The sequence below is a fragment of the Chrysemys picta genome, chromosome 5, assembly GCF_011386835.1.
Source record: "Chrysemys picta bellii isolate R12L10 chromosome 5, ASM1138683v2, whole genome shotgun sequence".
Lineage (NCBI taxonomy): Eukaryota > Metazoa > Chordata > Testudines > Emydidae > Chrysemys > Chrysemys picta.
This window is the reverse complement of record NC_088795.1, coordinates 138,375,167-138,387,674: the sequence shown is the minus strand read 5'-3', so window position 1 is coordinate 138,387,674 and position 12,508 is coordinate 138,375,167. Positions and strand designations below refer to the sequence as shown.

Sequence of the window (12,508 nt, the reverse complement as noted above, 5' to 3'; positions counted from 1 at the left end):
AGGCCCAATTTTTCCTGAAAAGGAAAATAGAGTGAAGCGGAGTGAGGCTTCCTGGTGTGTTAAACTAATCAACATATTAATCTAACTGGCCTTGAGTTCTAAATAACTCCCTCAGATGCTGGAGTTAACACCTACTTTTGGAGCGGGAAGGCAGGTGTCTTCAGTCAGGAACTTTGGACTTAACTCTTTTTCTAAAACCATAGGGAAAGCAACTATCTCAAATGATGGCGCCACAATCCTGAAACTTCTTGATGTCGTCCACCCTGCTGCTAAGACATTAGTGGACATTGCCAAATCTCAGGATGCAGAGGTATGAATGTGATCAGCTGTGCTTCTGAAGCATAAACCCATGAGGACAGAGGAAGTGTACTATGAAATGCTGGGATACCAAGTGGGGCCTTGTGTGTTGCTCAGGTCTCTGGAAGGCGCTGGCAGCATAAGTGTCTAAGTCACATGTCCATGTTTGCGTTCAGAGTATGTATACCTCATGCTTAAGGATGGGATGTCTTTCTGAAACTGCTCTGCTTTTTGGGTTTGATGATCTTGTGCTAATGTAGAACCTTTAAGATGTGATAGTGATGTGAACAAACTGCGTTGTGGTGTTGCAGGTTGGCGATGGCACGACCTCTGTGACTATGCTAGCTGCAGAATTCCTGAAACAAGTGAAGCCCTACGTGGAGGAAGGTGTGCATCCTCAGATCATCATCCGGGCCTTCCGCACTGCAACCGAGCTGGTAGGGAAATGCCTGGGCTAGTGGGGAGTCTGTTTGTTACCACAAAATTGCATAGTTGTCTAGAACATCTTGGACAGTGATTCTGGCAAAAATCATCTCTAAACTGGATTGGGGGCTGGGGAGAGTAGCATGAGCAGTAACAATCCCTTCCACCCCACTGCAAAATATCTTTAAAACACAACAGCAGCCAGTAAGCCTTTATGACTTTAGATCTCATCTCAGTTGTTACTACTAGGGACTTTATAATGGCTTCTTTCTTAGCCTCGCCGAATGTGGGAGATCTGACTTAAAATGCCCAAAGACTCACTTCGGGGTCCTGTCCCAACATTGTCAGAACCGTGTTTTGGAGGGAGCATCGGGGAATGTAGTCCTTTTAAAAAGGAAGTGAAAATAGTTTACTCCCCCATCCTCTGCGTCCATAGGAATTTTGCTCGCACTTAAAAGTGCGCTTGAGTTACACACATGGCTTCAGCATATCTCATCTGCATCTAGAGCTGGTTTCCTATCACTGCTTGAGCAGTTCCAGTGATAGTCTAGATCCTGGGTTTCTTGCCGAGCAGCGATGTTTAAGGAGCTGGTTCTTGATTACTGGTGGAAGCAGTAGTGTAGCTGAAATACGTGGATAGCAGTATTCTTAGCCAAGATGGTCAGTGACGCTACCCCATGCTCTGGGTGTCTCTAACTCTCCAACTGCCACAAGCTGGGGCTGGACGACAGGATGGATCACTCAGAATTGCCCTGTTCTGTTCGTTCCCTCGGAAGCATCTGGCTGCGGCCCCTGTCAGGGATAGGATACTGGGCTAGATGGACCATTGGTCTGTCCCACTAGGGCCATTCTTCTGTACTTAAAATTTCAACTGCATCGAAAGTAGCAATGAAGGTTGAAATACAAATACAAGAATCTGCCGCAGGGCTGATCACTTTCTTAAACGTGAGTCACTAATTTCAGCGACTGGCTTTTGTTTTGACAGGCTGTAAAGAAGATCAAAGAGATTGCAGTGACGGTGAAGAAGGAAGATAAAGCGTAAGTTCCCGTTTGAGTTTGAGACGCCTATATTGTGACTAGGTGGTATCTCCGCCCCAGTAAGTGCCTCGTTGATTCAGAGGCATTTTAAAGTTGTTTTTTGCTGAACTTTATGTGATCCTGGGTTGAAGATTTCAGGCCAAATTCAGATCTGGGATCAGCAGCTGCAGCCACAGCTAGATTTTGCTCTGAATTTGGAATCTGTAGGTCTGCCGAAGAAGATGCTGTGCTCTCTCTCCAAGGCTGCTACTTCAGAAAAGTATCTAGGCCGTTGTTTGCCAGCTTGGGTGCATAATGCTAGGCGCCTAAATAAATGTCCTGCTTTTTCACACTCGGTACTGAACCACCTGCAGCTCCCACTGAAATCAGCAAGCGTCTTAGATGCTCAGCATGTCTCTGAAAATCAGGCCACTTATTATGTGCCTCGCTCTATGTACCCCTGTGGGCAGCCGTTGTCCCTAATGAACTGAGCTGCTCTAACGAGGAGGGAATGTTGCACACTGAATGGTTTTTATCTTTCCTACTGACTGTGGGGGAAGCCCTTGCACATCCGTCAGTGATGCAAAATACAGTCGTTCTGGTAACCGTTAGTAAACATAGCAGTGAGTTCATGTCCCTCCTGAGTTCTGTTTCCTGCCCTCTTACAACCTCTAACAAGTAGCGTAAGCCAAAGGTTTCAAAATGGCTTCTAGTTTGGGTGCCCCATTTGAGATCCTCGGGGTCTGTGTTTCAGAACAGCTGAACGCTGGTGGCTTCCGTGGACTTTGGTTGGAGTTGTGGGTGCTGAGCACTTCTGACATGTGGACCCATGGTCTCTGAGGCGGAGCTCTGTAAACTAGAGAGGCCCTTTCTGAAAATTTGGGCCTTAAACGCTGTGTGCCTCAGTTTCCCTCTCTGTAAAAGGGGGCTAATGCTTCCTCATTTGGGCTGGAGTGGGGAGTGAGGCTTAAGAAATGCATATGAAATGCTTTGCGATCTGGCAGAGGGCACTAAGACGTGCAAGATGTGACTTTTCTTTTCTCTTGCAGCGAGCAAAGAAGTCTGCTGGAGAAATGTGCAGCCACAGCCCTCAACTCCAAGCTGATCTCCCAGCAGAAGGACTTCTTCTCCCGGATGGTGGTAGATGCCGTCATGATGCTTGATGAGTTGTTGCAGCTCAAAATGATTGGAATAAAGAAGGTGCAGGGAGGTGCCCTGGAAGTAAGTTCTGTCTGAGTCTCCTGTTAGCACAGAGGAGTTCTTAGGGTTTGTCTACACAGCAAAGAAAACCCCATGGCTGGCCTGTGCACATCCCTTAGAGCCCTAATCATTTGCTCCTACTCTTGGGCATGAAAACCCTGGCACAGACATCCCCCAAACTGGCCAATGGTTTCTTGTTTTGCCTTCTCTCTGTAATTCCCCACTTCAGTTCGCAAACAGGCAGGAGTGGGTAGGGTTGTGTTTCTTTGCACACCTACCGTCCAGATCCTCTACAGCGCTGCCTTTGTACAAAGCAGGTGTGCAGTGCTACCACTGATGGTAGTGGTGACTTCTGTGTTTCTAGTTTTCACTATACCCGCTTCATGCGGGGATGAAGGACTCCACAAAGCAGTGGAGAAGCTGGGTCTTCAGCCATTATCCAGGTGGTAGTTCTTACATTTCTTTGGTTCCAGAAGTAACTAACATCCTTGCTTACATACTGCAAAGGGGACTCATCCTGAATTGGCCAGGGGGAATGGACTATATGAGCTGCGAAGGGTTGTCCATTTCCATCTGTTTGCCTAGGTTCTTATACGGTGCCTGTCACCATGGTATCTGACCACCTGTGGTACATAGTATTAAACCTACGTACCTCGATAGAAAACAGTGCCTGGGGTAAGAGGTGGTTGGTGCTGTCTCAGTCTCTTTTATATCTTAATCCCGTGTAGATGGTGGGTTAGGTGGCATATCTCCACTGAAAATTGGAGCCTGTACTAGTCTCTAGTGAGTGAATTGTTATTCTGTGGTTGTTTCTGCCTGTAAATACTTCACACAAACATTTCCATGGAGGAAAGAGATGATCACTACGCCATTATCTTACCCAGACAGATTGGTTCTGCATGCACCTAGTCCTAACTGAGGGTCTGCTAGCATTTCAGAGAGTCCTCGGCTGATCTCAGATGGGAGAGACCCTCCTATTTCCTTCCTTTCTAAGGAAAATCAGTTCAGCTCTTTCTGGCAGGAGCTACAGAGAATGGAAGCTAGTCTTATCAGATGCTGTTTGCCATTGAATTTGGTTTTGAAGTTTTGAGGATAGTTTTCCCCCCCCCGATGGCCGTTTTGATGGGTTTAGCAGGGCAGGGTGTCGGCTGAACTCTTGAGGTTACTCCTCATCCAGGCTGTGTGGAGGTTTTGGGTCACCTTGGGGGCCATGCTCATGTACCCTAGGGAAGGCTTTTGTGGCTTTGGTCACAATGGACGTGCTGCGTCTGGGTTCTGGATGCTCAGGATAGGAGCTGCCGGCGTGTTTGCTGAGTTTGGGGAGAGACAGGAGGTTGTTGTAACTCGAGGGCTGGAGCTGTGCCCTGACTCCTCCCAGAGGGCAGGAGAAGGGAGGGTTGTGAAAAGAAACTGGCATTTTTCTGAATGGTGCAGAAGCCCCGTTCTAATAACCTTGAGACTCTACTTTCCTGGGGTAGTTGACCCTGCAGGAAAGCCTGCCTGGGAGAAGTCCATGTGGTAGCTAGTGGGTTGATAGAAAGGGAAAGAATGTGACATTGACTTTTTTCCAACATGGAGTGTTAAAAAGATTCCACCCTAGGGGGCAGCATTGGGCAAGCCAGTCTCATGTGCCTAGCAGCTCCCATCCCGAGATTGCTGTAATCTAGAATAAGGCAAGAAAAGATCAAGTTTAGGGAGGTGGTTGAGCAGGGGTAGGCATCTTCAAAGGGTACAAACGGGAAAGGCATCAGAGAGAGACTGGAGAGCGCTGTCTGTTGAGCCTGAGTTTTTGTATAGTGCCTTTTGCGATGGTATCTTGTGTGCTGGGAAGGATCTGTTGGGAGAGGGTGGTTTCCTGGGCAGAGGAGAGAAATGTCTGCCACTTGGGTTCTGTAAGGGTGGGTTAACCAAAAGAAACAGCTGTCGGAGGGTAAATGGCGCTTTGACTTGTACACTGATTCTGAAGCAGGGAGTCCTCCTACAGGAGCTCGTTAACCCTGCCTGGCTAACCCCCAACATCAACCCCCTTCTTTCAGGAGTCCCAGCTGGTGGCCGGAGTTGCCTTTAAGAAAACATTCTCTTATGCCGGGTTTGAGATGCAGCCGAAAAAGTACAAGTCCCCCAAGATCGCTCTGCTGAACATCGAGCTAGAGCTCAAAGCAGAGAAAGACAATGCTGAAGTGAGAGTCAACAACGTGAAGGTAAGAGCTGAAGGGAAAGATCTTGACCGAAACAAACGTGCACTTCCAATGCAGAATGAGGCTTCTCTGATTATTTCGGAGCCTCTTCTAAACCTTCTGGTGGAGGAGAGCTGCTGTTCCCTCCTGGATGGGGTTGGCCTGTTGCCCTTCCACACGTAACTATCACTGCACTCTGTATCCTGGTCTTACCAGCTCGGATTGATATGCATCATTGGCCTTATTTAAGGTCCACGTACCTGGGCAGGCTGTTTCACCTGAAACCCAGCGTGCCATCCCCCGGCTGAGTTGTCCCTGGCCAGTCTGAAAAGGGCAGTACCACTCTGTTTTTCTCTACCCTAGTAATTCCAAAACTTGTTCATGCCACATCCCCTTTGGACTCACCTCTGTTAATGTGACCCCAGGGGTCTGAGATAGAGCCGTGACCCAAACCCAGCCGGACCTGACAACAACCTATACAAGGTCAGGCCAGAAAACAGCCGACCTCCCTTGGGCTCAGCTCTCCCCCTGCTGCCCCTGGGATTGGTGCAGCAGCAGCTGAGAGCCTCATTCCTGCTAGTCGATGTCACCTTGTTGCACTGTCCTGTGTGCGCTGCAGAGCCAGCGCTGTCCCCGCACAGCGCCCACGGTACAGCGAGGCAGCGGTAGCCACATCTTGACACACCCCCTGTGCTGGGGGGGGGGGTGTGGTCGGTCATGACCCACAGTTTGGGAAACGCTGCCTCTAGCCCATGGCTCATGCTGCATCTATTCCAGTGACCGGCCCTCTCGATAAACTGGAACGGACCAATGTCCTGTGTGCTGATTTTCATACATGTGTGGAAATCACTAGAGCGTCACATAGTGCATTGAAACAAGGTGACGCTTTTAGCCACTGGGCATGTGTAGCTTCTGATAAATACAGACGCCGTACACTTTGGCCCCCTCATCACATGGGAGGAAGCTCAAGGCAAAACCACCGGGAGACAGTGTTAGGGCTGAGAATTTAATTTAGGGCTGAGTTCCTAATTTTTGGTTCCCACAGCAATTGGGGTCACTCGAGGTCGCCTTGCATTTTATGTGGGAATAGAGGGGTTAATCTTGGTGTCTTGGCCATGTTACAGTCTGGGTAATTACTCAGTTCCCCATAAATTCTCCAGGCCGTCCCAGCAAATAATGGTTTTCTTTACTTTCTGTCCGGAATGGTTCTATAGCGTTGCTGTGCCCGGTTTAAATCCTTGCCACCCAGCAGTGGCTGCATTTTAGTGATGGCTGGAGTGACTCTTTTGTGTCTGGTTGGTAAAGTGTGAGCACTATGGAAAAGCACAAGATAATATCAGTCGCTATTTGCATTCTTCTCTGTGGTAGTGTATTCTATATTAGTTCCTTGTGCTAACTGCTTAGACAGTCTCCTCTCCTTTCTATAAATAACGCTCAGATATTTGTACAACCCTTCCTTTCTCCTCCCCATTAATCACCTGTTATCAAGATACATTGAGCTGTCACTGTCTTCCTGTTAGTTCCTCCAATCCCTTTATCTGTTAGTCATGCTGCTTTGAGCTTTGTAACATTCTCTGTCTCCTTATAAAAATGAGTGACCTAAAATTGCCTGTGAGCGTGTAAAGCGAACATCTTTCCAAGGCTGCATAAAGCAGCATTATCCCTCCCTTTTGTCTCACAAGGGATCTCCCTGTGCAGGTAACCTACAATGGCATCTGCAATCCTTTGTAATGAAACTGTCTCTGATTCTTTTCCGCTAGGATTACCAGGCCATTGTGGATGCAGAGTGGAGCATCTTGTATGACAAGTTAGACAAAATCCACAAGTCGGGAGCCAAAGTCGTCTTGTCCAAACTTCCGATTGGTGACGTAGCTACTCAGTACTTTGCAGACAGGGACATGTTTTGTGCTGGTCGAGTTCCGGAAGAAGATCTCAAAAGGACTATGATGGTAACTTCGATTTTTGTAATAAAGGGTTTAGATTTGCTATTAATCCTTCAAGGCTTTTTCCACTCCCTCCCTGCCCTGCCCTGAACGCCAGTGGTTCTCAACCCAGGGTGTGTGAGTACCCTTGGGGGTACTCAACTCATTTAGATCAGTGTTTCTCAACCTGGGGTTGCAGCCCCAAGAGGGGTCATGGGACAGGTTTGGGGAGGTTGCAAGCGGGGGAAATGCCTGGGGTTGCCTGTCTGCTGGCCAGATCACTCGTAAGGCACGGCACTAACAATGCAGATGGCATGAGGAAAGGGACGTTACGAGTGAAGATTTAAAAATACCTTTTAAACCATTTGATGCTTTGCTAATACACGGAGGAGCATATTAAAAGCTGTACTGTACGGGGGATTGTGCCGTAGTGGTTGGAATAGGACTCCTGCCGTCTTTTTGCTGACTTTACTACTGTCATTTGGTGGCTTTGAGCAAGTCACTCAGGCTGGGATTTTCAAAGGAGCCTGAGGGATGACATCCCAGTGGGAGATTGGGAGTTCAGTGCCCTTCTTACACTTTCTTTACCTGTACCTCAGTTTATCCATCTGTAAGTGGGTGGGATATTTAACCTCTGTCACTGGACGGGTGTCTGCTAAACACAAGCGAAAGGATCTCTGTCAGCGCAATGTGCTCTGTCTACTGCTTCGGCCTGCTCTGCACCCAGTGTTTGTACCAGTAGAACCCTGTCGTTTGTGAGGAGGGGGGTTTAACTGATTCGGTTACGCTGGTGTAACAATCAGGTTTTCCGAGCCCTTCATTTAGGGGCTGTGCTGCCCCTGGCATGTCTGGTCTCTTTTGCTGGTCGCTTCTTAAGCCTTCTCCTGGGGGTGGCTACAGCCCAGGCTGCTCTGGGCCTGGGAGTAGGAGGTCACAGTCACGGCAGCCGGTTACAAGGCTCTGCGACTATGCTGTCAGTGCAGAACAGTAACTTGTCCCTCTGCTGTTACACTAAAGCCACCTTGTCTCGTCTGTACGTTGCAGGCCTGTGGTGGGTCTATTCAGACAAGCGTTGGTGCCCTGACAGATGATGTTCTGGGACGGTGTGAACTCTTCGAGGAGACCCAGATTGGAGGAGAGAGGTAAATATACCGTAGCTTGAACTGTTCATTGTAATGTGGCACTTTAATTTGTGTTGGAAGGTTACTGCTGTAACAGTAAGATTTCTGACAGGTAAAGTGCTAACCTGGTGAAATCTCACATGCTTGAGTATTTCTCCATGTTTTGGCTTGATGTCTGGCCAAGCGTATCACACCTCCTCACGCTTCTTGAGGGCCAGTGGACTTAATGTAGTGTCTTGTACGTACATAGTGACTTTCATCCCAAAGGCTCCTGCAGCAATGTGCAAACAGTATATAGGCATCCCTTCACCCGTCACCGAAATGCAGCCCCTTCTGGGGTTGAGTGGGGGAGCTGTGTTAACACCCCACAGCAACACTGTACATCAGCTAGTACAAAAGCTTAATACCATACCTCAGTGAGTTTTTAGCGTTTTCATCCTGTGGCCCATCTCGAGGGAGAGAGCCAATGGGGACCAACTCCCAATAGCCTAACCTCTCTGGCTGTTTGTTTCTCCCCACTTTGTCCTGTGGGGCCCCAGGAAAGTCTCTCCAGATAACTGCTTCAGCACAGGCTCGGGCGGGGGGGGGGGGGGGGGGGGAGAGTACTGGGTATTTGCGGGAGAATTTGCATCCCATTCATAGACTAATCTGGCCCTCCCCTGTTTCGCTGGAGATTCAACAGGGTCACAGTACAAGTTAGAAAGGCTGCAGATGTGTTTAGCTTTGGAAAGGAATCTCTCTCTTGCCAGGTCACTCACAAAGCACCTTTCAAAGCTGTCTAAGGACTTGTCTAGATGAACACTTAGTTCGCAGCAAGTTGGGGGGGTAAGTCTGCCGCGCGCTAGCCTGATGCACGTCGTTTGGCCATGCATTAACAGTTCTCTAGTGTGTTTTGATCGCTCCCATTTCCACGCACGCTATGTCAGAACGCATTACAGAACTGTTAGCATGTGACGGCAGGGTCTGCAGTCAGTCAGCGCGTGGCAGACTTACACCCCGGCTTGCTGCAAACCACGTGTTTGTGTAGGTGAGCCCCAGGTGCTGGTTATCCTGGCAGTGTTAACCCTTGACATGCTCTGCTCTCGGCAGGTACAACTTCTTCACAGGCTGTCCAAAGGCCAAGACTTGCACGCTCCTGTTGCGAGGAGGTGCAGAGCAGTTTATGGAAGAGACTGAGCGGTCCCTGCATGATGCCATCATGATAGTCAGGAGAGCAATCAAGGTATGGAGGAGCTGGAGACGGTGCCCAGCTGTTTACATTTGCCATAGGCTAGGGGTTTTGTTTGAAAGGCCCTCGCAGCCTGTCTAGGACCTGAAACTTACCTTCCTTAGCAAGGAGGTAAATCCCGTGCAGCACCTGGGGCGGAGGGACGTTTTGGGAAAGTGTGTGGGACAAGGAAAGCGTGAACGTGTTTGTTCAGGGGCGGAAGGATCCTGCCATCTCAGGAGAAGCAATACTGTGGGTCTCCACTCCCATAGTGCAGTGAACGGAAAGCTGGCCAGCGTCAAAGGGACAGTTCCCAAAGTAACACAGGCCCCTGGAAGCCAGCCACCCTTGACCACTGTCTGGCGTTCTCCTCTAGCACAGCCTTGGAGGCTAGAACTGCCCTCTGCCCAAACGGGGCGTGTGTGCACTAACCCGTCAGCTGAGTGATGAGGAATCCGCTGCGGTGCAGAATGGCTCTTCCATTTGGTTCGGATGGTGCCTTAGCAGAGTACCCCTGACACACTTGCCTGCTTCTCTCTCATCTTCCTTCAAGGCTTTTTTTCACTCCCGCCCTGCCCCACACTGGACGTAAGCCATCGGCCCTCTCCTTGAAACGCCTCCTGGTGACTCTCCGAGCAGCTAGCCAACTGATATGAGTCAGGGCTAGGGTCACTGGGACAGTGATATTTATCTGTATCTGCATGTCTGGTATCCCTCTCCCCCCCCTTCATGTGCTTGTCATCTTTGATAGCTTGTGGGCATTTCTGGATAGCACGTCACGCGTCTAGCTACCGCTGTGTTAGTATACGTTGAGGTAAGGCGTTCTCAGAGCACAGGCGCCTTGTGGGGCATAAGAGGAAACAGTTTAGGATTTTGAACCATTTGCTTCTAGCAAAGACGCCTCAATCTGTGATTTACCGAAGGAAATGCAGGAGAAATAGCTGGTAGCCGCACTCGGCAGCAAAGCGATTGCTTGGCAAAAGCAGCACTTCAGGCTTGTGCCACCTCTTTGACCACTTGATGGAAGTGAAAGTAACTTCATTCACTACTAGTCAGGTCTGTGTCTGGCCTGAGAGAACGTGGAGCTGGAGAAAAGGCACCCACCTGTGTCAGTGGCAGGGTAAGCTCCCCTTCCAGAGCATCTCCTCCCAAGCCTGGAGGAGCCTCTGGCCCTCTGCAGAAACTACCCGCAAAGCTGGCAGGTTGTCCTGATGGTGGTGGTGGCTTGCGTGATGTGGACACTCCAGATCCAGAAATGCCATCAACCAGATCTGTAACGGGTTAATTTCGTGTCCTGGGCTCTCTCCTCTATTCAGTAACGGTTTCAGTGTAATCGTTGTATTTGGAGAAAGGTAATGGAACATTTTACTCTTGCTCCGTTTCAGAACGACTCCATTGTTGCTGGCGGTGGGGCTATAGAGATGGAACTTTCGAAATACCTCCGGGACTACTCCAGGACCATTCCAGGCAAACAGCAGTTGCTGATAGGCGCTTACGCTAAAGCCCTTGAGATCATTCCACGCCAGCTCTGTGACAATGCCGGCTTTGATGCCACCAACATTCTGAACAAACTGAGAGCCAAACATGCACAGGTGGGCTCGCCCCCTTGAACGAACGTGTTTCCGGGAGAACGGAGAACACTGCATTTCTGAAGCATGCAGAACAGAGCAATAATACAATTGTAACTGTTTCAGTTGCCGCCTCTTTGATTAAGTCCTGTGGTATTTTTTCACATGCGATGAGACATCTGCTGCTGGTCATAAAGAGAAACTATTTTCCTTTTGATCGCAGTGTTGGGGTGACTTTTTTAGAGCTGCTGCTGGGGTTTTGATTTGCTTTTTGAAAAGGCATCCCTTGTCAGGAGAGAGTCTTCTATTTCAAACCTTAAAGTGATGGGTTATAAAAGCTGATAGTGCTTTTCCAATGAAATGCAAACCTGGCCAGATTCCAGTTCAGACAATTATATGTTGCCTCCTTAAGTGCCCCTGGAACTTTCACTTGACTGCAGTATTGCTCTTCCCTTCCTAGCAAACGGTTGGGCAGTGTTTGTGATCTTTGCCATGTCCCACCCCAGAGATGACTGCATCTAAGCAGTGTTAGCCATGAGGTTGATAGTGGGGGAGAGTTTGTAAAATGCTATATAAAAGGTAAGTGATTGCACCTTTTGGTTAGGAAACATGCAGTCTGTGCCCAGTGCTAGGAGCTGGCAATTCCTGAGATCTGGTGTGGGGGACACTTTGATCTCTCTCCATTAGCTTCTCTGTACATTAAGTGGTGTGAATGCCAGAGACAGTGTGGGGCATAGTTAATGGTTTGTAATGCAATTGGCAGATGGAAAGTGCTAAGAGCTAATACTTCCCTCAAGCAAGACTCTTTCTGATTGCAAGTGAGGTTAATGAGGAGGAGAATTGCTGTCCCCTGCTGTACGTTGGCACATAGGAGCCATCTCCCTTCTCCTTGTCCTCTTGTCTACATTTTGCTGTGTAACTGACCCTTCCTCCTGCTGTCCTCCACAGGGAGGTATGTGGTACGGCGTGGACATCAACAACGAAGATATCGCCGATAATTTTGAAGCCTACGTGTGGGAGCCGGCCGTTGTGCGCATCAACGCTCTGACGGCGGCGTCTGAGGCTGCTTGCCTGATCGTGTCTGTAGATGAAACCATCAAGAATCCCCGTTCTACAGTAGACGCCCCTGCTGGTGGGCGGGGCAGAGGCAGGGGCAGGCCACACAACCACTGAGAACATGTCTTTTAGTCAGTGTCGTATGACGTGGGGCCCAGGGACGACACTGGTGGCTACTATCTCCTAAAATATCCCCATTTAAAGAAGAATTGATGCCGAGCTTCTCCTAATTTTACAAACCATTTACCACCTGGCTACTTGATGGGTTTACAGCCAACCGAGAGAAACCAAATCGGAGTCGATAGCAGCAGCCCCTTGCGGAACCCTGGTCCCCACGTCTTCTAGACAGCACCGGTCCCACTCTAGGCTCTTGTCCTTCCATTAGGAAGCCGCGCTGTATGGAACTCGATGCAGTGTTGGCATGGGGCAGCCAGTGCATGGGGCAGTTCGTGATTGTATTTATTGGTTTTCCTATTGGAGTTTTGAACCGAGACACAAACACAATAAATAGTTACAAGCA

The 12,508-nt window shown here is 49.2% G+C and overlaps 1 protein-coding gene across 2 annotated transcripts in view; it reads left to right on the top strand.

Moving 5' to 3' along the window:
• Window positions 1-12,508, top strand: part of CCT7 (chaperonin containing TCP1 subunit 7) — an 18,062-nt gene extending 5,554 nt beyond the window's left edge. For both annotated transcript variants that reach the window (XM_065597297.1, XM_008169599.4), the window contains 10 exons: window positions 204-310; window positions 609-734; window positions 1,706-1,758; window positions 2,787-2,958; window positions 4,974-5,138; window positions 6,875-7,063; window positions 8,081-8,178; window positions 9,247-9,379; window positions 10,750-10,956; window positions 11,881-12,508. In XM_065597297.1, the coding sequence (XP_065453369.1) occupies window positions 204-310; window positions 609-734; window positions 1,706-1,758; window positions 2,787-2,958; window positions 4,974-5,138; window positions 6,875-7,063; window positions 8,081-8,178; window positions 9,247-9,379; window positions 10,750-10,956; window positions 11,881-12,105 (1,475 nt within the window). In that variant the 3' untranslated portion in view covers window positions 12,106-12,508. The remainder of the gene's footprint in view (window positions 1-203; window positions 311-608; window positions 735-1,705; window positions 1,759-2,786; window positions 2,959-4,973; window positions 5,139-6,874; window positions 7,064-8,080; window positions 8,179-9,246; window positions 9,380-10,749; window positions 10,957-11,880) is intronic.